General features: G+C 38.8%; 1 protein-coding gene across 4 annotated transcripts in view; it reads left to right on the top strand.

The window, feature by feature from the left end:
• Nucleotides 1-25,472, top strand: part of ZRANB1 (zinc finger RANBP2-type containing 1) — a 69,887-nt gene that overhangs the window by 41,028 nt on the left and 3,387 nt on the right. For all 4 annotated transcript variants that reach the window (XM_036829685.1, XM_036829684.1, XM_036829686.1 and 1 more), the window contains 7 exons: nt 3,445-3,632; nt 9,190-9,343; nt 11,532-11,603; nt 14,247-14,445; nt 22,215-22,335; nt 23,860-23,989; nt 24,095-24,324. In XM_036829685.1, the coding sequence (XP_036685580.1) occupies nt 3,445-3,632; nt 9,190-9,343; nt 11,532-11,603; nt 14,247-14,445; nt 22,215-22,335; nt 23,860-23,989; nt 24,095-24,324 (1,094 nt within the window). The remainder of the gene's footprint in view (nt 1-3,444; nt 3,633-9,189; nt 9,344-11,531; nt 11,604-14,246; nt 14,446-22,214; nt 22,336-23,859; nt 23,990-24,094; nt 24,325-25,472) is intronic.

Here is a 25,472-nt window from a genome sequence, read left to right as displayed (position 1 = left end):
ACAACATATTAAGAGAAAGATGCTTTAGTTACTCTTGGAGATAGTGTGATATGTCAGTATCCTAGAAAGCATGTGTACGTCACCGTCACCTCTTTCTCTTCTGCTGGAACTTTCCCGCTTTTTCCTGATCTTTGTTACATTAAGTGAGGTTTTACCACTTAGATTTATTTACTGTATTTTCCTCCTTGTCAACTCTTTTACTTTTTTTCTGCTTTCCGTTTTATTCCGTTATCTTAAAAGGTGGTAAAAATCTAATGTTATGTGAAGAACTCAAGGACATTTTCTAAGTTGTTTTGCATATAATCTGATGCTTCTCCCCCCCCAAGTAGAAAACACGTGGTAGCTAAAACTTAAATTATCTCAGTATAGGCCACATCCTTTAGGCACCATGTTTACAGTGAAAGCCCATCTGTGAAGAAACTTTAATCATTGGCTCCTCTTGAGCAGTGTGCAATAGAGATACAACAAAAACTAGGACAGTTCATTGACATTCTCATGAAATTTGATTTGTAATAAATTTACTCATCTTTGTAGCCAAAAACTCACCAGTTACTGAAACTGTGAGCTCTTAATTATGGTTAATGAAAAGAATGGAATTATATATTCCCAAACATTAGACAATAAAATAGTTTTCTTTTAAATATTATTTTGTCCCTATACTTAAATTTGTGTTTTTCATGTTCTGGGAATTTTGGAGGTTTTTTATGCTGTGATGAATAGAGAACAGAATCCCTATTCTGTTCACCCTCATTTTCTGCCCTCCTGTGTATATTCCATGCTAGGGGCGGCAGGATTCCCTATTTGCAGTTTAGTGCAGAGCTTGTGGTCAGGGGAAGTAATTGTTTTTGATGTCTTGGATTAGGCCAAATAGAAGTCCAGTTTGTGTGTGTATATGTCAGCTTTATTGAGATATAATTCACGTACTATGCAGTTCATCATTTGCAGTTCTGTTTTTATTAAAAAACATTTAGTTTGAAGGCAGACTGTAAATCATAATTCCAAAGCACAGTTGCTGACTTTGTTGTGCTGTTTGGTCTGTACCCCTCCCCACCTTCGACTAGCTAATTAGTTTCTAATTACAGAAATCCTTCAGAAACATTAGAGAGACAATGAATTCTTAAGCAAGTATTTCTAAGATGAGATTCTTTCAGACATCAGCTATTTGATGAGTTAGCTAAAAATAGTGAAGACAGTGATTTAGAAGATCTCCCCTTCCTCCAACCAAACGAACAAAGTTAGTTGACGTTTACCTTTAGACTACTTCATCTTTGTCTTTGGGAAACAAAAGAATATATGTGTGTATTTACACACACACACACACGCATATACATACACTGTGCAGGTCTTCCTCTTTATCTTTTCAGGTAAATTGATCAGACTTTTTGGTCCTTGTGTTGCTTTTGGAAGTGCCTAGAACATTTCTTACATCATACAAAGAAATTTTATAAATATATATTTTTAGGTTGAAGCTAAAAACTGTAAAAGGTGTGGTGATACTGCACACACCTAGAAATAGTTATTAATAGCTTTGATAGAACTGAAGTGAACAGTAGTTGCCTTCGTAAGGAAATATATACACACAAAAGGAAATGGAGTAGGGCATGTTCAGTTTGAAAAAAATATACGGCATTAAGTTATTCAAAAAGTTATGAGCTCTACTAGATTATTCTCATCTGTTCATTAAAACAAGCATTTGTGTGTCTGTTCTTCAGGTTTGCCCTTTTGAGAAGGTTCACCTCCCCTTATCTCATGCCAACTATATTACATTTTAGCCTTGATGATTTCTCCAGGGCACTAAGCCTTGTAAGGGTGTGTTGAAGTCCTTTATGTATTGCAGTGGGGGCTACAGCTGTCCTTAGGTGTTTATAATGAGGAATGTATTAACCTACGTTGCTGTGAAAATAAAAATTTCTATAAGGTATTCTCATTTGAAATCATGGATTGTTAACCTGAAAAATATATGTTTCAAGGGGAGGGGGTCATTTTTCTGGTGAGAGGATCTAGTTTTGCAGAAGGGATCTTGATCCCAGAGTTGGAAAACTTGGAAGCTGGCTTTTTATGGCTCACAAATGCGATGAAGGACTGTTTTGAGTATAGGAATCATGTTACTGTCTTTATGTTTCTCACAGTGCCTAGTATATTGCTTTATGTGTCATGGCCATTCGGTGAATGTGGAAATTATCATTTTAAAGCTTTGTTATTTTTAATAACAGGGGAACTTGTTGCATTGTACCAATCTGTAATACTCTAAGGAATAGGTCTTATTTATCTAATTCCTAATTCAAGATAGCAGTTTAAAAGGCTTTTTTTAAAATACCCTAAGAATATTTCTAGCTGGTAGTAGCATTTTATGTAACAAATTTTTCTTGATGAAATTTAGGAAACAAAGTTATTTAGTCCTACAGTCTTGTGTGTGTGTGTGTGTTTAATACTATTTGTGGTAAATTTGAAGCTAACCTACACCTTCATTTTTTGCCAAGGCTATTTATTATCCATAGATGTACTGTACTGCTTAGTAAATAGGATTTTTCTCATTACCTAACATTAATTTGTGTTAAGAATAATAACATGGTTCAGTGGGAATGGAAAGTTCTTTATAGATTTGGAAAAATTGATACTTGTTTTGTATCTCTACTCCCCACCTGGTTTATAGTGTTTTATTTTAGCCTGTTTCTGTTCAAAATCATCTAGCTCAAGTTTTACTGTATTAATAATTCTTAATGGGTGTAAGGAAGACTTGGCTATGAGAAATTCTGAAATCAAAATATTGCTAACTTTTACTTACATTAAAAATGTTTTTGACTGCTCTAAATTGTCTCCAAGCTAACAAAACAGTAGTGTGGAAGGCTCAGCATTTGTTTTGATCCAGCTTTAAAAATGCAGCCTAGGGAATTCCCTGGCAGTCCAGTGGTTAGGACTTGGTGCTTTCACTGCTGTGGGCCTGGGTTTGATCCCTGGTCGGGGAACTGAGATCCCGCAAAGCTGCCTGGTGCGCCAAAAAAAAAAAAAAAAAAAAAAAAAAAGAAAGGCAGAATAAAGGGCAAAAGCAGCCCAACACCAACGGGAAGCACATCCCTGTCTCCTTGGTTTCTGCAGAGCCAGGACCAGAACAGGAACTTAGTGTCTTTTGTGGAGTCTAGTTACTCACACTAGATTGTTGATCTTTGATCCAATTAATATATTCTAATAATTTCTCTAAACATTACCAGAGCATGGAACCAGCACTAATGTGATGGTAAGTGCCTAACTAGGCAGTTCTAGTTCTGGAAGGAAATGAAAGGGAAAGGAATACACTGTAATTTTCCTTATATTCTATAGCACATTTAAATGATGCCCCGGGATCCAGGAAGCACAGAGAATCAGAGTTTAGAGTGAATGCTACAGGTTTATGCTTTTTGAAGAAAAATAAAATTGAACTTTTTTCTGTCTTGATGCTTGTTTTAGGGGTTGTAGAAGGTGATTTAGCTGCTATAGAAGCATACAAATCATCAGGAGGGGACATTGCCCGTCAGCTCACTGCAGATGAAGTGCGCTTGCTGAACCGTCCTTCTGCTTTCGATGTTGGCTATACTCTGGTACATCTGGCTATACGTTTTCAGAGGCAGGATATGCTAGCAATATTGCTTACAGAGGTGAGTGTGGCATTTTGATTAAACATTCTTTTATATGAAGGAAATGTGTTCTTTAGTTTTCATTTTTGATGTTATAATGTTTCTCAGTTCTTAAATGTTTTAGATTCAATCTTCTGTCCTCTTTTTAAAATGACATTAAACTTAGACTTCAACAGAAGTAAATAATTTTTAAGGATATGTGTTTTTAAAACAGGACATTTTGCTACAATATTTGAGTCATATGTTTGATTTAAAAAAAACTGGGATGTATCTGTCATTCATTCAGCTAACATTGAGTACCTACTATGTGCCAGGTACTGTGCATAAAAGGGGTATAATTGTGAAGACATTGGCTCTTCCTTCAATGAATCTCCAGGTACAGTTATTCTGTAGAGAGTGCAGGTTTTTTTTTTTTTTTTCAAAAAAAATTTCTTTCTTTCCTTCTTTCTCTCTCCCTCCCTCCCTCCCTCCCTCGGGTCTTTGTTGCTGTTCGTGGGCTTTCTCTAGTTGTGGTGAGTGGGGACTACTCTTCGTTGAGGTGTGCGGGCTTCTGTTGTTGCGGAGCACGGACTCTAGGCGCGCGGGCTTCAGTAGTTGTGGCACACAGGCTCAGTAGTTGTGGCTTGCGGGCTCTAGAGCGTAGGCTCAGTAGTTGTGGCACACGGGCTTAGTTGCTCTGCGGCATATAGGATCTTCCCGGACCAGGGCTCGAACCCGTGTCCCCTGGATTGGCAGGCAGATTCTTAACCACCGCGCCACCAGGGAAATCCCCAGAGTGCAGTTTCAGAGATGTAAATGCCAGGTGCTGTGGAGAGTGCTTGAGAAGGTGTTTTGAGGTATCTTACCTTCTTACCTGTAGCAGGTAACATTTTAGCTGAGATGTGAAGGAGTAGGAGGAATTAGCCTCAAACAGTAGGTGGAGAGAAGGGAGTTGAGGAAACATTTTATTCAGAGGCAAGGGCGGTGGTATTTGTGGCGAATTTGGAACTTGCAGGTAGCTCAGCAGGGTTGTGATGGCGAAGGGGAAGTGAGAGAGGCAAGTAGGGGACGCAGTGTGAAGGATCTTCTAGGCCAAAGAATTTGAAAATTATTCTGAGGGCAGAATAAGGCTTTAAAAAGGGTTAGGTAGAGGGGCTGGGGAGTGACAAGATGAGAGTGTGTTTTGGCTGCTCACTTTAGAGAGGGGCAAGCCTGGTTAGCAGGACATTGCAGTGATGCTGGCAGGAACTCTGCTGGGACAATAGTGGCAACAGAAAAGGAAAGAAGTGGGCTGGTTTGAGAGAGATGCTGGTGATGTAGGCAGAACTAAGTGGATAGCTTGGCCATGGGGAGTAATGGTGAGTTAAGGGTCAGAGTTGATTCTGGGGTTCCTGGATTAGACAACTAGGGACATGTTACAAAGGACAGAGGTTGCAAATGAATTAGGATGTGACTATATTATCCAGGTAATTTTAAAGAAAAATATTTATTTATTCATTTATTTATTTATGCAGCTTCACGTCGTAGTTGCGGCATGCGGGATCTTTAGTTGCAGCATGCGGGCTCTTAGTTGCAGCATGCGGACTTCTTAGTTGCGGCATGCGGACTCTTAGTTGTGACATGCAGACTCTTAGTTGCAGCATGCATGTGGGATATAATTCCCTGACCAGGGATCAAACCCGGGCCCCCTGCCTTGGGAGTGTGGAGTCTTACCCATTGGACCACCAGGGAATTCCCCAGGTAATTTTTTTTTAATGATGAGAGAAATAGGGTAAAATTGCAGAGAGTTAGATCAGTTGTGGATTCAAATCCAATTTGGTCAGTATACTCCTGTGTATGCTTACTTGCACATTTAAGTTCGCCAATATCTGGGAACATTGATGTACAAAGCATGGGGTGAGGGGATTAATAAATATGAACGTTAGATGAAAGCATGATTGAGATGGCTAGCCATGTGTTTAGTTTGGTAAGAGTCCGTTGTAAGCAGGGGCACCTGATAGAGCAAAGGAGGGCTTGAGAGACAGTCATGCTGAAAACAAAGGACAGGCTTACTGGGGATAAGGGAGAAGGGGACTGTTTGAAAAGCAGCTGTGTGATTAGAGAGACCAGAGTTCTGGAACATGGGATGGAACAGTAAGAAGTAGTTCCCGTGGCTGCATTTGTGTTGTGATGCCCAGTTGTGTAGTGGAAGGGCTGCCGTGTGGAGTTACAGTTGCTGGTGGTGGCTGGAGACAGGAGACGGAAGGCAGCTGTGAGCCAAGGCTCCAGTCGTTAGGGGATCCATAGGCTTCTCTCAGGCTGGTAGAGGACTGTGAGAAGGTTCTGGAGGGACTGGTGTAAGTCACTGACCTCTTAAGAGCATTCTGGGGACTAACAGCAGGAAGACAGTAGAACCCCAGTGTATTTATTATTTACTGCTGTGTAACAAATCCCCTCAAAACTTAACAGCTTAAGACAACAAACACTTGTTATCACAGTTTCTGAGAGTAAAGAGTCCAGGAGCAGCTTAGCTGAATGATTTTGGCTCAAGGTCTCATGAGGTTACAAACTGCCAGGGCTACAGTTGTCAAAAGGCTCAACGGGGACTAGGGGATCTGGTTCCAAGTACACTCACCTAGTTGTTGGCAGGAGGCTTCAAATCCTTGTTACGTGGGCCCCTCAGTAGGGCTGCTTGTGATGTGGTAGCTGGTTTCACCTAGAGCAAGTGATCCAAGAGAGGGAGAGAGCGAGAGAATGGTTCAAGTGGAAACTGTAGTGTCTTTTCTATATAACCTAATGTAGGAAGTGATATACTATAATTTTTGCTATATTCTGTGGTACACATAGACCACCCTGCTACAAGATGGGGGAGGTGGAAAGGAGGCTTGTTCTAGGGAAAGAACAAAATCAGTGATGGACTTTAGTCTCAATGGAGTAGGCACTCTACAGGACAGAACTGAAGGGGCCATCAGGGAGACTGGAAGGGGGAGAGTATGCGTCTGGACTAAGGGATGTGTCTGCAGACAGGGCACAGAGCCAAGTACTTTTGGGCTGGGAACAGGAGAACATTATATTTTGGGAATATGTGTCTGGGCCAGGGGGTTTAATTGGATTTTAGATAATGGATGCTGTTTGTAGTCTGGTGGAACCTATGGACTTCTTTTCAAAATACTGTTTTTAAATGTATAAAATAAAAAATAGGATTACAAAGGAAATCGGTTATATTGAAATAGTTATCAGAATATTAAATATATGTGATGTATAAGAAAATGCATTTTAAATGTAGGCAAGAGGTTAGTGAAAATGAAAGATTTAAATTTAATTGAAATTCCTATTCTAATTCATGGTCCCTTCCCAAGTTCATGGACCCTAAGTTAACCAGTAGCCTAAGGAGATGGTTGAGACTCATGAGGTTGAAGAGGCTAGAACAGCAGTCACCAACCTTTTTGGCACCAGGGACCGGTTTCGTTGAAGACAGTTTTTCCACGGGCTGGGGGAGGGGAGGCGGGAGTGGGGGGATGGTTCAGGCGGTAATGAGAGCGATGGGGAGCGGCAGGTGAAGCATCGCTCGCTCGCGGTTCACCTCCTGCTGTGCGGCCCGGTTCCTAACAGGCCGCAGACCGGTACCGGCCTACGGCCCGGGGGTTGGGGACCCCTGGGCTAGAAGATGAGAGGCAGGCCTCAGGGACGTATGCTTAAGGATGGTGGGGGAGAAGGAAGCTTAGAGGCCATTCACCAGCTGTAAGGTTTCTCTTGGGGTGTTTGCAATATTCAGGTTTCAGTCCAAGTTGTTTTTGAAAAAAATCTTCCCAGGATTTTGGAAAGGGGCCGAGGGTTAGCACATTGGGATAAGCTATTTTTGAATTTACTTTTGAGATCCATTTTTAATGCTTTGACTTGATAAATAGTCTGTTATATTCTGAAAATATTTAATATTTGGTTTTCCCCAGTTTTAGTGTTGCTTAGATTGGACTCATGGAGATAAGATGTGGTGACAATTTCATTGTTACTGGTAATCCTGGCTAGTAAAGTTTAGGAGAATTGAATTTTTGTGTAGTTTTCAGAATAGGATGTCTAATGGTTGTGTTGGGTATGCAGGGTTTTTGAAATACTGTTTACTTACCTTAATAGTAATTACAGTTAAGCTGTCCACGTGTGTTATGTAGATGACATTATCAGTAAAACTTATTCTTTGTGTGGCTTGTTGGAAGATCTGCTGCTCCAAGCCCCACTTGTGACTGGAAGTCTGCATTCAGGAAGGTCGTCCAGGTTAGTGGCTGCGTCTGTAGTGACAGCAGAGAACAGAGCTAACTGGCTCGCTCAGGGTCACACCAGACTCATTTCCTCTTTAGCAGATACTCACCTTGGATTTCAGAATTCTCTGTATATAGATTTCTTGAGCTCCACAAAAGGAGTACAAGTTAAATGTAGGATAATGTCTTTTCATCGTTTGTTGTTACTCATCATTCAAAAAGGACAGGAAAGTTCCAGCCACCTCCTTGTTCAGAGGTTCTCTGTGGTAGTGCTCACTGCACCAGTGCTCAGATTTCATTCCCGTCGAATTGTACTACTTCAGAGATTTGTTGTCTGTTCTACACTCAGAGAAACCGGATGCTTTTTTAAAAAATTAAGAATTATAGGGACTTCCCTGGCTGTCCAGTGGTTAAGACGCCGTGCTTCCACAGCAGGGGGTGCGGGTTTGATCCCTGGTCGGGGAACTAGGATCCCGCGTGCTGTGTGGTGCTGCCCAAAAATAGAAAAAAAAAAAAATCAGAATTGTAACAAGTGGGGAGGGATTTGAAGTCATTGGGAACTAACCCTTTAAAGGTTGGGAATCCGCCTGCCAGTGCAGGGGACACGGGTTTGATCCCTGGTCCAGGGAGATCCCACATGCCGTGGAGCAACTAAGCCCGTGCGCCACAACTACTGAGCCTGCGAGCCACTACTGAAGCCCGTGTGCCTAGAGCCTGTGCTCTGCAACAAGAGAAGCCACCGCAATGAGAAGCCCGCGCACCACAATGAAGAGTAGCCCCCGTCCCCGCAACTAGAGAAAGCCCGCGTGTAGCAACGAAGACCCAACCCAGCCAAAAATAACTAAAAATAAATAAATTTATTAAAGAAAAATCATGCTTTTCTTTATTCTAAGTCAAGTTACTTGAAATATTCTTAACAGAGCAGGAGAAGAGTGTTTGTACTTTCCTCTTTCTCCGTGAGCTAAAATTCCCTGTTTTTTTAAGAATGTTTTTATTAGGGGCATGATGGTTATTCTTACTTTGTTTTCTGTCCTCCCTCCCCCTCCTATGATGAACGTTTGTGAACAACTCCATTTTACATAAATTTTTATATGCATCTTTGTGTATTTCCTTGGGATAAACTCCACTAGAAAGTAGAACTACTGAGTTGAGAGGGCAAAGCATTTTTATCACTGTTTTCCAGGGAAGTTGTACTGATATATACTTACACTACTGAGGAAATCACACCCAGTACCTCATATATTTAAAACAAAAACAAAAACACCTTGAGTTACTGGGAAATTTTGGCAATTTCTTTTATACACTGTTTTTTTCTGCTTCCACTGATGATAAATGAGATGTAGAGGAAAGTTTCTTTTGTATTTAAGGTGTCTCAACAAGCCGCAAAGTGTATTCCAGCAATGGTGTGTCCTGAACTGACAGAGCAAATCCGGCGTGAGATAGCTGCCTCTCTTCATCAGAGAAAGGGGGATTTTGCTTGCTATTTCCTAACTGACCTTGTAACATTTACGTTGCCAGCAGGTAACTCCAAATCTCTGTGTGAGAACAAATTTCCACTTTATTATAATTTTTTAATGTCTGAATGAAAATGTTTCTGTTAGAAAACAGATAACTTAGCTACTATATGTGGATCTTAAATTACTTGATTACCCTGTTTTACTGGAAGTGACCAGTACAGGGGCCATTTATAAACTAATGCCTTAGAGCTGACAGGAAGACAGCAGCTGATAATAAGTGACTTCTTTGTGGGCCTCAGATATTTAAAAAAGTCTGTTTTATCCATTTATTTTTCTCTTTGTTTTTATTTTAGAATATTATCAGTCTGCTTTTTTTCTTTTTCTTTTCATAGATAACTATTGGTTACCTGATATTAGGAGATAAGATCAGAACATGGGTTTTTGATAGGTAGAGTCAAGTTATTTGAGTCAAAGATACTGGCATTCTTTTGAAAGTGTCATTACTTTCTTCACTTACTACATTAATTTCTACTATATTTGTGAAGCAACTTTTTATTTTTCAGTTCCATGACAAGTGGAAATGTCTTCCAGGCTGTTTTTTGTCAGTTGGCATTGAATAAATGCACTAAACACCAAAAGTTTCTAAATAAAACTTACATTTTGGTTTTGAGTGTTTTGAGCTTTTTTTATATTGCGATATGAACAGAGATATTTACAAAATGGTAGAAAATAACAACTAAGCTTTTTAAAATCAGACAAATTTCATTTGAAATGCACTCTGTATATTTAAACTTAGTACTTCAAGTGATGATTAGATTTTAAGTTGAAAATAGTTGTAAGTTTAAAACATTTTTGTAAGGGTAATGCTTCTTACTCTAGACTACTCAATTAGTAAACTGAACAGAGCATAGAGAATTTGAGAAGGTGAGGAAAACAGAAATCTGCGTGCCAAAATGAATGGCTCAGTAACTTGTATAAGGAGATTCTAAAGTCTGAAAATAACAGTCCTGAGCAGAGGTTGAGAGTGGGGGGGGAAGAGAACAGACAAAAATTTGTGTGTTTGTTTTTTGTTGTTGTTGTTATTTTAACTTGAATATTAGATAGCTCTGTTCTTTTTTCTTTTCTTTTATTTCAACTTTATTATCATTGACAAAGAAAATTGTAAAATATTTCAAGTGTACTTTGTGGTGATTTGATTTATACATACATTGTGAAAGTTAACTGTTAATTAACTAGATTCCCCCGTCTAGTTAATTAACACATTCATCACCTCACATTTATTTATCAATTTATTTATATTTTGGGTGAGAACATTAAGTTTTGTTCTCTTAGTGAATCTCAGTTGTACAATACAGCGTTACTGACTATTGTTACTATGTTTTGCATTTAATCCTCGCTGTCTTCATTTTATGGCTTATAGTTTGTACTCTTTTAGCAGTTTCTCCCTATCCCTTCCTGCCTTGCCCCTGGCAGCTGCTTTTCTACTCTCTGTTTCTATGAGTTTGACTTTTTTTTTTAAGATTCCATATGTAAGTAATACCATGCAATATTGGTCTTTCTCTGTTGAGCTTATTTCACTTAGCATAATGTCTCCAAGGTCCTTCCGTATGTTGCAAATGGCATGATTTTCTTCTTTCTCATGGCTTAATAATACTGCATTGTATAGATATATCACATCTACTTTATTTATTCACCCACTGATAGACACTTAGGTTGTTTTCATATATTGGCTATTGCGAGTAATGCTGCAACCAACATGGGGGTACAAATACCTTTTCGATACCCTGTTGTCATATCCTTTGGCTGTGTACCCAAAAGTGAGATTGCTGGATCATATGATAGTTTTATTTTAAGTTTTTGAGGATCCTTCATACTGTTTTCCATAGTGACTGCACCAGTTTACATTCCCACCACTGGTGCACAAGGGTTCCCTTTTCTCCGCATTCTCATCAACATTTGTTATCTCTTGTTGGTTTGATAATAGCTGTATATAATTACTGGTCCAAATGATTTTCTTTTTATTGTTTGTAGATAGATCACAGTTTTGATAATGAAGTACAGAAAGGAAATATTTTACACCTCATACACACACACACATACACGAGATACATGCATGTTTTTTAAAAGAAGCTACTCGACAGCCTTCAGTGGAAAGGGAGTTATTTTAGAGGAAGTTACTGTTAGATGCTGGCATCAAATTTTTTAAGTTATGAGACATATAAAGATTTTTTAAATCTGGTTTTTCTTTGTAGATATTGAAGACTTGCCTCCAACAGTCCAAGAAAAATTATTTGATGAGGTGCTTGATAGAGATGTTCAAAAAGGTAAGCATGGAATTAATGAGTATAATTTATCTTTTATTGATTTCAATAAACTTCTTGCTTTGCTTTGTAAGTTTTGGAATAGTTTGGTGTATGCTCAACATATTTTATTTCTACTTTAAATTGAAAATATAAAGTCCTTAAGAACAGTGTTGTATTGTGCTCTTAAAAGTGCTCATTCATAGCTCTTAACTGTGGTAGAGTGAATAAAGGTATAAAAATTTTTAAACCTTGGTTTTCTGTTTCCTCTTCTAGAATGAGTATATTTTCATATTAAAAATTTTTAGAAAATAAATCGTGAAGAATTTAAAAATGGAGTAAATTATTCTAGAGCCTTAAGGTGTTTCAGCTACTCAAAAGGTTTATATTTCAATTGAATTATTGAAGGTGTTTATTAATAAATTACATATAAATCTATTAACTTCTAGAGAATAGGTTCTTTCTTCCACTGAATATTTCTTAATTGCAGAAGCATGAAAATGAACATTTTATTTATTTACTTATTTATATTGAAGTATAGTTGATTTACAATATTGTGTTAATTTCTGCTGTACAGCAAAGTGATTCAGTTATACTTATACATACATTCTTTTTTATGTTCTTTTCCATTATGGTTTATCACAGGATATTGAGTACAGTTCCCTGTGCTCTGCATTAGGACCTTGTTGTTTATCCATCCTATATATAGTAGTTTGCATCTACCAACCCCAAACTCCCAGTCCATCCCTCTCCCTCCTCCCCTCCCCCTTGGCAACCACAAGTCTGTTCTCTATGTCTGTGAGTCTGTTTCTGTTTCGTAGATAAGTTCATTTGCATCGTATTTTATTTTATTTTTTTTTTCATTTATTTTATTTTTGGCTGTGTTGGGTCTTTGTTGCTGCATGCAGGATTTCTCTAGTTGTGGCGAGTGGGGGCTACTCTTCGTTGCAGTGCATGGGCTTCTCATTGTGGTGGCTTCTCTTGTTGCAGTGCACAGGCTCTAGGCGCGTCGGCCTCAGTAGTTGTGGCACGTGGGCCCAGTCGTTGTGGCTCATGGGCTTAGTTGCTCCGAGGCATGTGGGATCTTCCCAGACCAGGGCTCGAACCGGTGTCCCCTGCATTGGCAGGCGGATTCTTAACCACTGTGTCACCAGGGAAGCCCTGCATCGTATTTTAGATTCCACATATAAGTGATATCATATGGTATTTGTCTTTCTCTTTCCGACTTACTTCACTTAGTATGATAATCTCTAGGCCCATCCATGTTGCTGCAAATGACATTATTTCATTCTTTTTTATGGCTGAGTAGTATTCCATTGTACCACATCTTTTTATCCATTCATCTGTTGATGGACATTTAGGTCATTTCCATGTCTTGGCTATTGTGAGTAGTGCTGCTTTGAACACAGGGGAGCATTTATCTTTTTGAGTTATAGTTTTGTCTGGATATGTGCCCAGGAGTGGGATTGCTGGATCATATGGCAACTCTATTTTTAGTTTTTTGAGGAATCTCCGTACTGTTTTCCATAATGGCTGTACCAACTTACATTTCCACCAACAGTGTAGGAGGGTTCCCTTTTCTCCACAACCTCTCCAGCATTTGTTATTTGTAGACTTTTTAATAATGGCCACTCTGACCAGTGTGAGGTAGTATCTCATTCTGGTTTCGATTTGCATTTCTCCAGTAATTAGCGATGTTGAGCTCCTTTTCATGTGCCTGTTGGCCATGTGTATGTCTTTGGTGAAATGTCTGTTTAGGTCTTCTGCCCATTTTTCAATTGGGTTGTTTGTTTTTCCGTTGTTGAGTTGTATGAGCTGTTTGTATATTTTGGAAATTAAGCCCTTGTCAGTCAAATCATTTGCAAATATTTTCTCCCATTCCACAGATTGTTTTTTTGTTTTGTTTATGGTTTCCTTTGCTGTGTAAAAGCTTGTAAGTTTGATTAGGTCCCATTTGTTTATTTTTGTTTTTATTTCTATTGCTTTGGGAGACTGACCTAAGGAAAAAAATGGTACGATTTATATCAGAGAATGTTTTTGCCTGTGTTCTTTTCCAGAAGTTTTATGGTGTGATGTCTTGTATTTGAGTCTTTTAAGTCATTTTGAGTTTATTTTTGTGTGTGGTGTGAGGGTGTGTTCTAACTTTATTGATTTACATGCATCTGTCCAACTTTCCCAACACTCCTTGCTGAAGAGACTGTCTTTTTCTCATTGTATATTCTTGCCTCCTTTGTTGAAGATTAATTGACCGTAGGTGTGCGGGTTTATTTCTGGACTTTCTATTCTGTTCCATTGTTCCGTATGTCTGTTTTTGTGCCAATACCATGGTGTTTTGATTACTGTAGTAATTGTCTGAAGTATTCTCTGAAGTTTGGGAAGGCTAGACCTCCTGCTTTATTCTTTTTCCTCAGGATTGCTTTGGCAATCCTGGGTCTTTTATGGTTCCATGTAAATTTTAGGATTATTTGTTTTGTTCTGTGAAAAATGTCATGGGTAATTTGATAGGGAGCGTGTTAAATCTGTAGATTGCTTTGGGTAGTGTGGCCATTTTAACAGTATTAATTCTTCCAATCCAAGAGCATGTGATATCTTCCCATTTCTTTGAATCATCTTCAATTTCCTTTATTAATGTTTTATATGAACATATTATTTAAATTCTTCATGTAGAGTTAGAAGAAGAATCTCCAATTATAAACTGGTCCTTGGAATTGGCTACACGTTTGGACAGTCGACTGTATGCACTTTGGAACCGGACTGCAGGAGACTGCTTACTTGATTCAGTACTACAAGCTACCTGGGGCATTTATGACAAGGACTCGGTGCTTCGGAAAGCCCTGCATGACAGCCTGCATGACTGTTCACATTGGTGAGCTGACATCCTTCCCTTTTTAAATCCAGGAGTGCACTGGCTGAATCATTTCCTTACAGTGGTGGGATACTTTTTGTCTGTTATATTTTCTGTGGAAGCTAGGGGGAAAAAAACTTTGGTTTTCGACACTGAGACACTTTGAACATCTCAGTGGTTTTTATATCTTTTTGCTAAGCTTTAAAATAGAAACATTTGAAGTTGTAGTAGTGGTCTTAAATATAGAAAGGTCTTTGCTCATATTTTATTTTTTTGGTTTCACCTGTTTATTTTTAGTGTGGCTAGTGGAAAATTTTAAACTACATATATGTACACTGTATTTCGTGTCTGTTGGTCAGCTCTGGTGCTCATATTTTAAAGTAGCTTTGATTTCGTATTTCTGTTCAACTTTAAGAGATTATATTGATTGTGTATTACGAGTTTTTCTTCCTGAGACAGGTAGTCTTAAGACCACGTTTTATTTTGCAAATTTTCAAATCCACAGAAAAGTTAAAAAAAAAAAAATCAGTGCAAGGGACCCCAACATCTCCTTCATTGGATTGACCAGTTGTTAATTGTTAACATTTTGCTACAGGTGCTCCATCTCTATGCACCTAAGCACTCCCCTTTGCCAGTTAGTTTTAGGCATCCTGATGCTTTACCCTTCGGTATTTCAGCATGCATCTTTTAAGAACAAGGATACTCTCCTGCCCAACCACATCCTCATTACCACATCTAAGAAAATCAACATTGACTCAGTTATCTAGCATACAGTCCAAATCACACTTTCAGCTTGTCTCAAAAATATCCTTTTTTTAAAAAAAATCCAGTAGTCAATCAAGTATATGACTAGTCTTGAACTGTAAATTCAGATGGTAACCTGATTGGATAGCTAAAGAAAGAATGTGTCATTCAGAACTGATGGTTTAGACATTCAGCCCTTGTCCAGGGGAGAGGACTTTGTGCCTTTTAGTGGAGGGTGATTGCTCTGGATTGATCTGGTAGTGTGGGCAATACCATTCCTTTTGTGATGCGGATTCATCAGGCCAGGTAAGCCTGATGTCATTAAATGTTCAGTCTGTCTGACCTCTCTAGATTGGATTACATGCTCATCAAACAACATCCTAATGATGATTTGGCTGTTTGTGTGGGCCTGCCCACACCAAGAGGATGAGAGTCGTTTTGGATGTTGTGGTTTTACAGGTCTGCCTTGTAGGTTTAGTTAATGTGACTCCGCCCTTGGAAAGAGAGGTCTGTCCTCCGGGTGGGGGTGAGGTCTGCCTGCTCAGCCTGGAAACGAGATCGGAACCTCAGTAAAGCTACCATTTTGCAAGTCCTTTTTGAAAGGCAGCTCTAGCCTTTCCTCTGGTGGTAATATTCTGACCCTGTTGTAAGGTTGAAAGTGTACTGTAAATTTCAGCAGGTGATATCTACTTTTCCTAGCTGTGAGGGCTTTAAAAAAAAAAAGACATCGGTGGCTATTAATAATAATAGTTTGGGAACTTCATGCTACCTGCTTCTCAAAGCTGGCAGTGGGTGATCCTCTGGATTGGAGTTGTCACTTACATTTGTATTAGCACTGAAATTCTAGTTTTGAGTCATTTGAAGTCTCAAAAGTCGAATGTGAAAGTAGGGAGAAAAAGAAAGAGATTGCCATAATCTGAGGTAGAAAATGGGCAAGATGGCTATTAAGAGTGAGAAGGACCTAGGTTGTATGAGTGCAGCCACTGGTAAGTGCTATTGTAGCAGATCGTTTGGTAATGGAGGCCTTGGTTCTAAAAGGATGCTTCAGCTGGCATATGAACAGGCTTTCTAAAATAAAGAGCACCTTGGTACCACCTCCTCCAATCCCTACCATACAGGGTCTTCACCTGATGTTTTACAGTTAAGACATAGGAAGCTGCAAGGATTGTAGTGATCACATAGACATCTTTTTCAGTATCTTGGGGTGGAGAGGGGATGAAGATTATCAAATGGGGAGAGAGGAGGCATTGTTGCCATAGATTCAAGGCATCAATGATGTGGGTCAAATATATTAGCTATTAACCTTACTGAATAACGATTAAATTGTTGACTATTTTGAGTTGTGACAAGTTTGTTGACTGGGCTCTTATATGACTATTAGAAGGTAGAATGAGAGGGCCCTGTCCTAGGTCAGGAGAGGAGCAGCCAGTATATCACTTGTGCAGTCTCCTTTTTTTTTTTTTTTAATTAATTAATTGATTTATTTATTTATTTTTGGCTGTGTTGGGTCTTCGTTTCTGTGCGAGGGCTTTCTCTAGTTGCGGCAGGCAGGGGCCACTCTTCATCGCGGTGCGCAGGCCTCTCACTATCACGGCCTCTCTTGTTGCGGAGCACAGGCTCCAGACGCGCAGGCTCAGTAGTTGTGGCTCACGGGCCTAGGTGCTGCGCGGTATGTGGGATATTCCCAGACCAAGGCTCGAACCCGTGTCCCCTGCATTAGCAGGCAGATTCTCAACCACTTCGCCGCCAGGGAAGCCCCAGTCTCCTTTTAAATCAGCTTTTTGCTAGGGTTTCCTTTGCTCATAATCCGAATCAGGTGGGATGGGACTTTTTTTAAGTCATAAAATATCTATCTAAATGAGAACTGAGAAAGTAATTTTATTTTATTTAAACCCTTCCTCCTATCACTTCAAGATAGGACATTTTTTTTGTGGTGGTAGCTGTGCTGTTCTGTAGGGTGTCTATGATTTGAACCGGCTCAAGTGCTCGAGATGGAATATTGTACTTGCCTTTGATTGACATGTCAATCCAAATAGAGAGCCAAATGGGAGTAATTAATGTAAATAGGGGGAAAAATCAGTGAAAAATCAGTTCTTTTAGAAATATCATCTTTGGATAACTTATTATTGTGCCTCTCTGTATACATTTTTAGACCTTAATTTGTTGAGAGCAGTTTTAGTTCACAGCACAGTGGAAAGGAAGGCACTGTTGTTTGCCATGTCCTCCCACGCGTAAGCGCCCATTACGAACATCCCCCACAAAGTGGTACGTTTGTGACAAGTGATGAACCGACACTGGCAATATCCTTATCACCCAAAGTCCGTAGTTCACATTAGGGTTCATCTTAGTATACATTCTGCGATTTTGGACAAATGTGTAATGACATGTGTCCACCATTATATTGATAGTGTTGAACAGAGAATTACAATGACAGTGTCAGAGAGAGTGTTTTCAATGCCCCAGAATCCTCTGTGCTCTGCCAGTGCATCCTTTCCTCCTCCCTAACTCTGGCAGCCACTGGTCTTTTTACTGTCTCTATTGTTTTTGCCTTTTCCACACTGTCATGTGGTTGGAGTCATATAATATGTAGCCATTTCAGATCAGCTGCTTTCGCTTCGTAATGTGCATTTAAGGTTCCTCTGTTTTTTCATGGCTTAGATAGCTCATTTCTTTGTAATGCTGAAAAGTACTTCATTGTCTGGATGTACCCATTTTATCCATTCTGAAGGACACTTTGCTTGCAAGTTTTGGCAGTTATGAATAAAGCTGCTGTAAACTTCCATATGCAGGGTTTTGTGTGTTTATAGATTTTCAGTTCCTTTGGGTAAACACCAAAGTTCATAATAGCTGGATTATCTGATAAGAGTATGTGTTTAGTTTTGTGAGAAACTGCCAATCGATCTTCCAAGGTGGCAGTACTGTTATGCATTCCCACCAGCAATGAATGAGAATTCCTGTTGCTCCATATCCTTGCCAGCATTTGATGTTGTCAGCATTATTACATTTAGATCATTGACATTCAAAGTGATTATTGATATAGTTGGATTCATAACTACCATGTTTGTAACTGTTTTCTATTTGTTGCCCTGTTCTTTGTTCCTGTTTTTGTCTTTCACTCTTACTGTCTTTCGTGTTTTTAGTTGAGCATTTTATGATTCTATTTTCTCTACTTTCTTAGCATATCAGTTATACTTCTTTTTTTAACTTTTATTAGTGGTTTCCCTAGAGTTTGCAGTATATTGTTACAGTTCATCCAAGTCCGCTTTCAGATAACGTTGTACCGCTTCATGGGTTGTGTCATTACCTCATAATAACAAAATAATCCTAATTCCTCCTTTCTGTTCCTTGTGTCTTTATTGTCATTCATTTCACTTATATGTAAGCATACATAAGCGCATACCTGCACACACGCTCGCGTGCGCATATGCACACTATATATATATACACATAAGCATGCATAATCAAATATATTGTTATTATTTTGAATAAACTATTATCTGTTAGATCAATTAAGAATAAAAAATAAAAAGTTTAAATTTTATCTTCAATTTATTTCTTAATGCTCTTCCTTTCTTTATGTAGATCAAAATTTTTGATCTATGTTATTTTCCTTCTTTCTAAAGAACTTCTTTTAACATTTCTTGTGAACCGGGTCTCTGGCAACAAATTCCCTCTATTTTTGTTTGTCTGAGAAAGACTTTATTTCTCTTTTACTTTTGAAAGATAATTTCACAGGATATAGAATTCTAGTTTGGTGGTTTTTTTGTCTCAACTTTTAAAATATTTCACTTCATTCTCTTCTTGCTTGCATGGTTTCTGAGAAGTCGGATATAATTCTTACCTTTTGTTTCTACATAAGCAGTGCTTTTTGTTCTTTTTAAATAAATTTATTTATTTACTTTTGGCTGAGTTGGGTCTTGGTTGCTGTGTGTGGGCTTTCTCTAGTTGTGGCGAGCGGGGGCTACTCTTCATTGCATTGTGCAGGTTTCTCATTGCAGTGGCTTTTCTTGTTGTGGAGCATGAACTCTAGGCGCACGGGCTTCAGTAGTTGTAGCACGCAGGCTCAGTGGTTGTGGCTCATGGGCTCTAGAGCGCAGGCTCAGTATTTGTGGCGCACGGGCTTAGTTGCTCAGTGGCATGTGGGATCTTCCCAGATCAGGGCTCGAACCTGTGTTCCCTGCATTGCCAGGAGGATTCTTAACCACTGTGCCACCAGGGAAGTCCCAGGTAGGTGTTTTTTATACTCTGTCTTCGTTCAGGACTTTTTTCTTTAATTTTCTGTAGTTTGAATATGATATGCCTAGGTGTAGTTTTTCTGGCATTTTTCCTTCTTGTTGTTCTCTGAGCTTCCTGGATCTGTGGTATGGTGTCTGACATTAATTTGGTGAAATTCTCAGTCATTATTGTTTCAAATATTTCTTCTGTTACTTTCTTTTTTCTCCCTCTATTATTGTCATTTGTATGTTATACCTTTTGTAGTTGTCCCGTGGTTATTTGAAATTCACTTCTTTTTTTTCTATATGTGTTTTCTTTGCTTTTTAGATTTGGAGGTTTGTATTGATGTATCTTCATGAGGTTCTTTGCTTAGCTGTATCCAGTCCACTAATAAGCCTATCAAAAATGTTCTTCATTTCTGTTGGTGTTTTTGATCTCTAGCATTTCATTTTGGCTCTTTCTTAGGATTTCCATCTCTCTTCTTACATTGCCCATCTGTTCTTGCATGCTATCTTTTTCCATTAGATCCCTTAGCATATTTATTATAGTTGTTTACAGTTTTTAAATTTAAAATTTTAAAGTTTTATTCCTGTGTTTTCATCTAGGAATTTCATAGTTTTAGCTTTTACATTTAAAGTCTGTGACCCATTTTGAGCTAATTTTTATTGAAGGTGTGAGGTAAAGATCTAAAATCATCTGTTTTGCATGGATATCCAGTTGTCCCAGTACTGTTTATTTTTTTTTCCCCATTCAAATGCCTTGGTACTTTTGTCAAAAAGTATTTGACCATAAAAGTAAAAGTTTATTTCTGGACTCTCAGTTCTTTCCTGTTGATATGTATGTCTGTCCTTATGCCGACATTAGACTTTCTTGATGATTGTAGCTTTGTGGTAGGTTTTGAAATCAGGAGTATAAGTCTTCCAACTTTGTACTTCTTTTTCAAGATTCTTTTTGCTATTCTGAATTCTTTGGATTTCTAGATAAATTTTAGGTTCTGGCTTCTGCAGAAAAGTCCTCTGAGATTTTGATAGAGATTGCACTGAATGTGGAATTCATCCATGAATGTGGAATTGACTTTTTTTTTAAATAAATTTATTTATTTTTACTTATTTATTTTTGGCTGCATTGGGTCTTCGTTGCTGCTCGCGGGCTTTCTCTAGTTGTGGCAAGCGGGGGCTACGGGCTTCATTAGTTGTGGCACGCGGGCGCTAGAGCATAGGCTCAGTAGTTGTGGCCCACGGGCTTAGTTGCTCTGCGGCATGTGGGATCTTCCTGGACTAGGGCTCAAACCCATGTCCCCTGCATCGGCAGGCGGATTCTTAACCACTGCGCCACCAGGGAAGCCCGGAATTGACTTTTGAATGTTAAAGCCAAACTTGCTGTCTCACTTGGTCTTGTATTCCTGGATTTGGTTTGCTTGTCTGTTCTCAGTGAGCCAGGTAGCTTGAGTGTTTAGGTCTTTGTGTGGTGGGTGTGATTATTTGAACATGCTTATTTTTAAAATATATTTTTTGAACACCCTTATTCTGCAGTCTTCTTGAGTTTTGAGTCAAGTCATCATTTGATTTCTGGCAAATTTAGCTATCGCATTCATAAAATGATCCTAGGCAGTAACCAAGAAATTTCTTAACTGCAGCAACTTTCTGTGTTTCATGATATTTCTCCTCGAACTTATTAAAACAATGTATTTTGTCATTGGTGCATTGAAATATATTTCTGTGTATCTTAGGTATTTTAAAAGAGGAATATCCATATTTTATTTTTAAACATTTGGCATTGAAACTTACATTCCTGATTTAAAAAGAAAAAACCTATGGTTATCTGGCATAGAAAAGTTTTTTTTTCTAATCAAACGAGTTAAGCCTCTGTAACATTCTTTTTTAAATCTAAAATATATTAATTTACTTTTTACGGAGCCCTGCATTAAGTTACTCTAAAGAAACGTGTGACACTAAGACATTTAATACCTTAACTTTTCAACAACAGCAAAAGAATGTTTTCTGATCTTTTGATTCTTTTACCTAGAATTCAAATACATAAAAGTATTGGGGATTTCTGATAGTTCTCTACATGTGAGAGGACTGTAATGTTACAAACAGGTTAAATGTCTGTCCTCAGAGGTCTTTGCTGGTTTGTTTTGTAAGACAGTGGATCACAGTTTTGAGCATAATTATATCTGGCTTTATTTAATTGTATACTTGATCTAAGGAAAAAGAATGTTTTGCTTTTAGTAATTCAGTCTACCAGTGGCCTAGTTTGATTTTTAATCTTCATAATTTATTAGGCCGAAGTATTTAAAGAGGTATTAAGCATGAAGAAGGGATTGTTCTTGTAGTTACAGTGATTTTTTTTTGGATTGTCATGTGATAATCAAAAATTTTATTTAATGAATGAAATCTCAAGGAAATGATTTTGATATTCTTGTAAACACATGGGCTATTTCTAGTCTGTGACCAAGTAGTGGATACTGTTCATTAGTGGAGAAATGTAGTGTCTTTGATTTTTATCCAGCCTCTCAGATGATTTTGAGTGTTTTTATTTTTAATTTGTAAACCAATAGTAGACAGTTGAAATCAGCTGTTCTCATCACTAGTGTTTGTAGTTTTGATGAAAATTTGGTGGGTGGTGAATCAAATTATGTCTGAGGATATGTTAAAAGGTGTCTGCTAGCAGAAAGGAGGCATTTTTAATTTGAAAAATATACTGCAAGCCAGGTAAAATTAATTATTAATCTCTGCATTTGAATTGCTTAAAGACTACATTACATAAATGATTGGAACATTAAATGAACTGTTTATAGAAAGGCTTCTTTTTTACTCTGTTGCTTTTAGGTTTTATACGCGTTGGAAAGATTGGGAGTCCTGGTATTCTCAGAGCTTTGGTTTACATTTTTCCTTGAGAGAAGAACAGTGGCAAGAAGACTGGGCATTTATACTCTCTCTTGCTAGTCAGGTAAGAATGCTTCAGGGCATGTTGCTCCTATGAGAAGAGTGAGGCAGCTGGTCTAAATGCCTTGGTTTACATGAAGACCGTGTTGGAGGCAGTGTGGCATGAAGGGAAGAGCGCTTGACTTGGCAGCAGGTGACTTGGGTTCTAGTGACTGCTGTTTATCAGCTCTGGGACCATAGGCAAGTCCTCGCTGCAGAACAGGGAGGGCAACATGTTTCTTATATTAAGTGATTAAACAACTGTCCAAATGAAAGTTGTACTTGGTGATTCTAACCTTTTAAATATTTCCTCAGATTGCTCTTCAGTTATATTGTCCTCTCAGAAAGGTGGCTTTTTGGGATTGACATATACACACTACTGTATATAAAATAGATAGCTAATAAGGACCTACTGTGTAGCACAGGGAACTCTACTCAATACTCTGTGATGACCTATATGGGAAAAGAATCTAAAAAAGAGTGGATATAGGTATATGTATAACAATTCACTTTGCTGTACAGCAGAAACTAACACAACATTGTAAATCAACTATACTCCAATAAAAATTTAAAAAAATAATAAATTAAAATTTAAAAAAATGGTGGCTTTATGCCTGTTCTACCTACCTACGGGTTAGCTCCCATTCTGTGTCCGAGGGGACACTTGCCCAGGATCACTGTGCTGGTCGTGGGTGCTGATGCCGAGCTGTCAGGCCCCTGGGGATCCAGCTGTGACCCTCATAAGGCTCCCCAGGCGAGGAGGCTCTGTCCACGTGACGTAGGCCGAGGAGAAGGTGCCGTGGACAGGAATGATTGACTAACTGGGGAATGAACTTCTACAGGTGTGTTGTGTAGGGCTGTCCCTCACACTCATGCTAGTTTTATTTTATGAAGCATATTAATGTACTAAACTGTAAACTTCAAATATATGCACAGCAAACCACTTGTTTTCTTTGCTGAAAGCATCATAATTCATTAGTACCCTCTGAGGGAAGTACCTTCTGTCTTTGGGCCATTTGGGCAGGGTTCACAGTGACTGTTTTACATCTGAGACATGTACCTCCTGTAAAGGTGCTGTCAGAATCGTTATGGGGGACGGAGACCTGTTGCATATTCTTGCCTTAGGTGATGCAGCCACTTGCAGCCATTTATGTTTGTGTGAAATAACGAAGCTCATCTTTTTACTTCGGGTGGACCTTGTTGTAGGTAGTACTTTCACAAGTAACTTAACCAGAAGGCAGTTATATAAATCAAGCTTCCTTTGCTGTCTGAATCTCTTGTTTCTGAAATCAGTATTTAACCAAATCTGTTCAGTTCTTGAGTTTGGATAATGAAGGATACCTGTACATAAACTTTGCAGATTTCTTTTATTGGACTTTGTTATTTGAGGAATCAAACTCTTTAGTTTGACAGTAGTATTACTATATTTTTAAAATGAATTGAGATAGTGTAATGAAGGAGGGTAGCATTGTGTTATACACATCAGTTTTCCGGGGTGGTAATAAATGTTTTAAAGAGAATTTGCTTTCTTTTATTTTGTTCTGTACAGCCTGGAGCAAGTTTGGAACAGACCCACATTTTTGTACTTGCACATATTCTTAGACGACCAATTATAGTTTATGGAGTAAAATATTATAAAAGTTTCCGGGGAGAAACTTTAGGATATACTCGGTTTCAAGGTAAGCCATTATCGTGAGTATTTTGGAACTTTCTTGTTTATTATTTTAATGCACATTGCAGTCACATCCTGAAAATCTCATTGTGATTTTCTTCCCTCTTTCCAGGTGTGTATTTGCCTTTGTTGTGGGAACAGAGTTTTTGTTGGAAAAGTCCGATTGCTCTGGGCTATACAAGGGGCCACTTCTCTGCTTTGGTTGCCATGGAAAATGATGGCTATGGTAACCGAGGTGCTGGTGCTAACCTGAACACCGATGACGATGTCACCATTACATTTCTGCCTCTGGTTGACAGTGAAAGGAAGTTACTCCATGTGCACTTTCTTTCTGCTCAGGAGGTAAGAAGCCTGTTTCTTGTATTAATTACTTAAAGTAGCAGCGCTGTACCAGAACCCAGCCTAGTGTGTCTTTCAGGTGTGGTATTATCTGTACTACCACTTACAATTTTGAATTTGGTCGTAGTAATTGTCACTTTCTATAAATACTGGTCAGACAGACTTTGAAATTTATCTTTTCAGAATTGCTGTGTAGGATGTGTTGTGCAGAGATAAAGCAGTGAAGACCAAAGTCCTGGCCCTCAGGTAGTGCTGAGTGCTGAGGAGAAAAAGTAAAAAGATGGGGTGAGGGGGAAAGGGAGGGATGAGGGGGCCAACGGGGGCCCAAGGTAAGGCATCACTGAGGAGGTGACGCCTGAATTGAGACCTGAAAGAGGACGGAGTCTTGCAGAATCTGGGGGAAGAGAGTTGTAGGTAGAGGGAAGTTCAAGCCAGTGCGGTTTGTGGGGATTGGGCAGGCGGGGAGAGACGAGGCTGAGAGGTTAAGGGGTGGCATGGGGTCGTCAACTGTCTTTTAAATCTTTGGCTTTATTCTGGGTAAGCTGGGGAGCCAACAGCCAGTTTGCCCAGAAGAGGAATACTGACAACTCAGTTGAGACTAGCTCCCTGGGCAGTGGTGGGAGCAGGAGCAGGACGCCAGGTGGGAGGTCCCTGTGGCTGCAGGGGAGATGGTGGTGCACGCCAGGCAGGGGAGGTGGTGAGAATGTGTAAAAGAACACGCTCAGAAACCCCATATTCTTATAAAATCATTGGTCTTTTGTTTAATATACTAGTAATAGTAATTATAAACTTTTTATAACCGTGACATTAAGAAAAAAGTTCATAGATAATTTTTGTAACTTGAGCCTATATACATAACTTACTGAGTAAACTTACCTTGTTCTGTTTGAAGCTGCAACTTTCTCTTTCTAGCTGTTTCTTTGCCAGGATCAGCTTATTAGATAACATTTGCTTTTTGCTATTATATCAAACAAATTAACTTATTAGTAGGCTGTTCTTCCCTCTAGGTTTTTCTGTGAATTTTCCCATTGATGTTTTTTTCTATTTAACCACAGGAAACTGGGTTTTAAACATAAAATTGATGAGAGGTGGAAACCATGTTGAAACACTTCGTTGCTCTGGCCTTTTTCATTAATCATACCAGCTGTAGG

The sequence above is a fragment of the Balaenoptera musculus genome, chromosome 16 (genome assembly GCF_009873245.2).
Source record: "Balaenoptera musculus isolate JJ_BM4_2016_0621 chromosome 16, mBalMus1.pri.v3, whole genome shotgun sequence".
NCBI lineage: Eukaryota > Metazoa > Chordata > Mammalia > Artiodactyla > Balaenopteridae > Balaenoptera > Balaenoptera musculus.
Note: the sequence above shows the minus strand (reverse complement) of the source record. Positions and strands in the feature narration are given on the sequence as shown.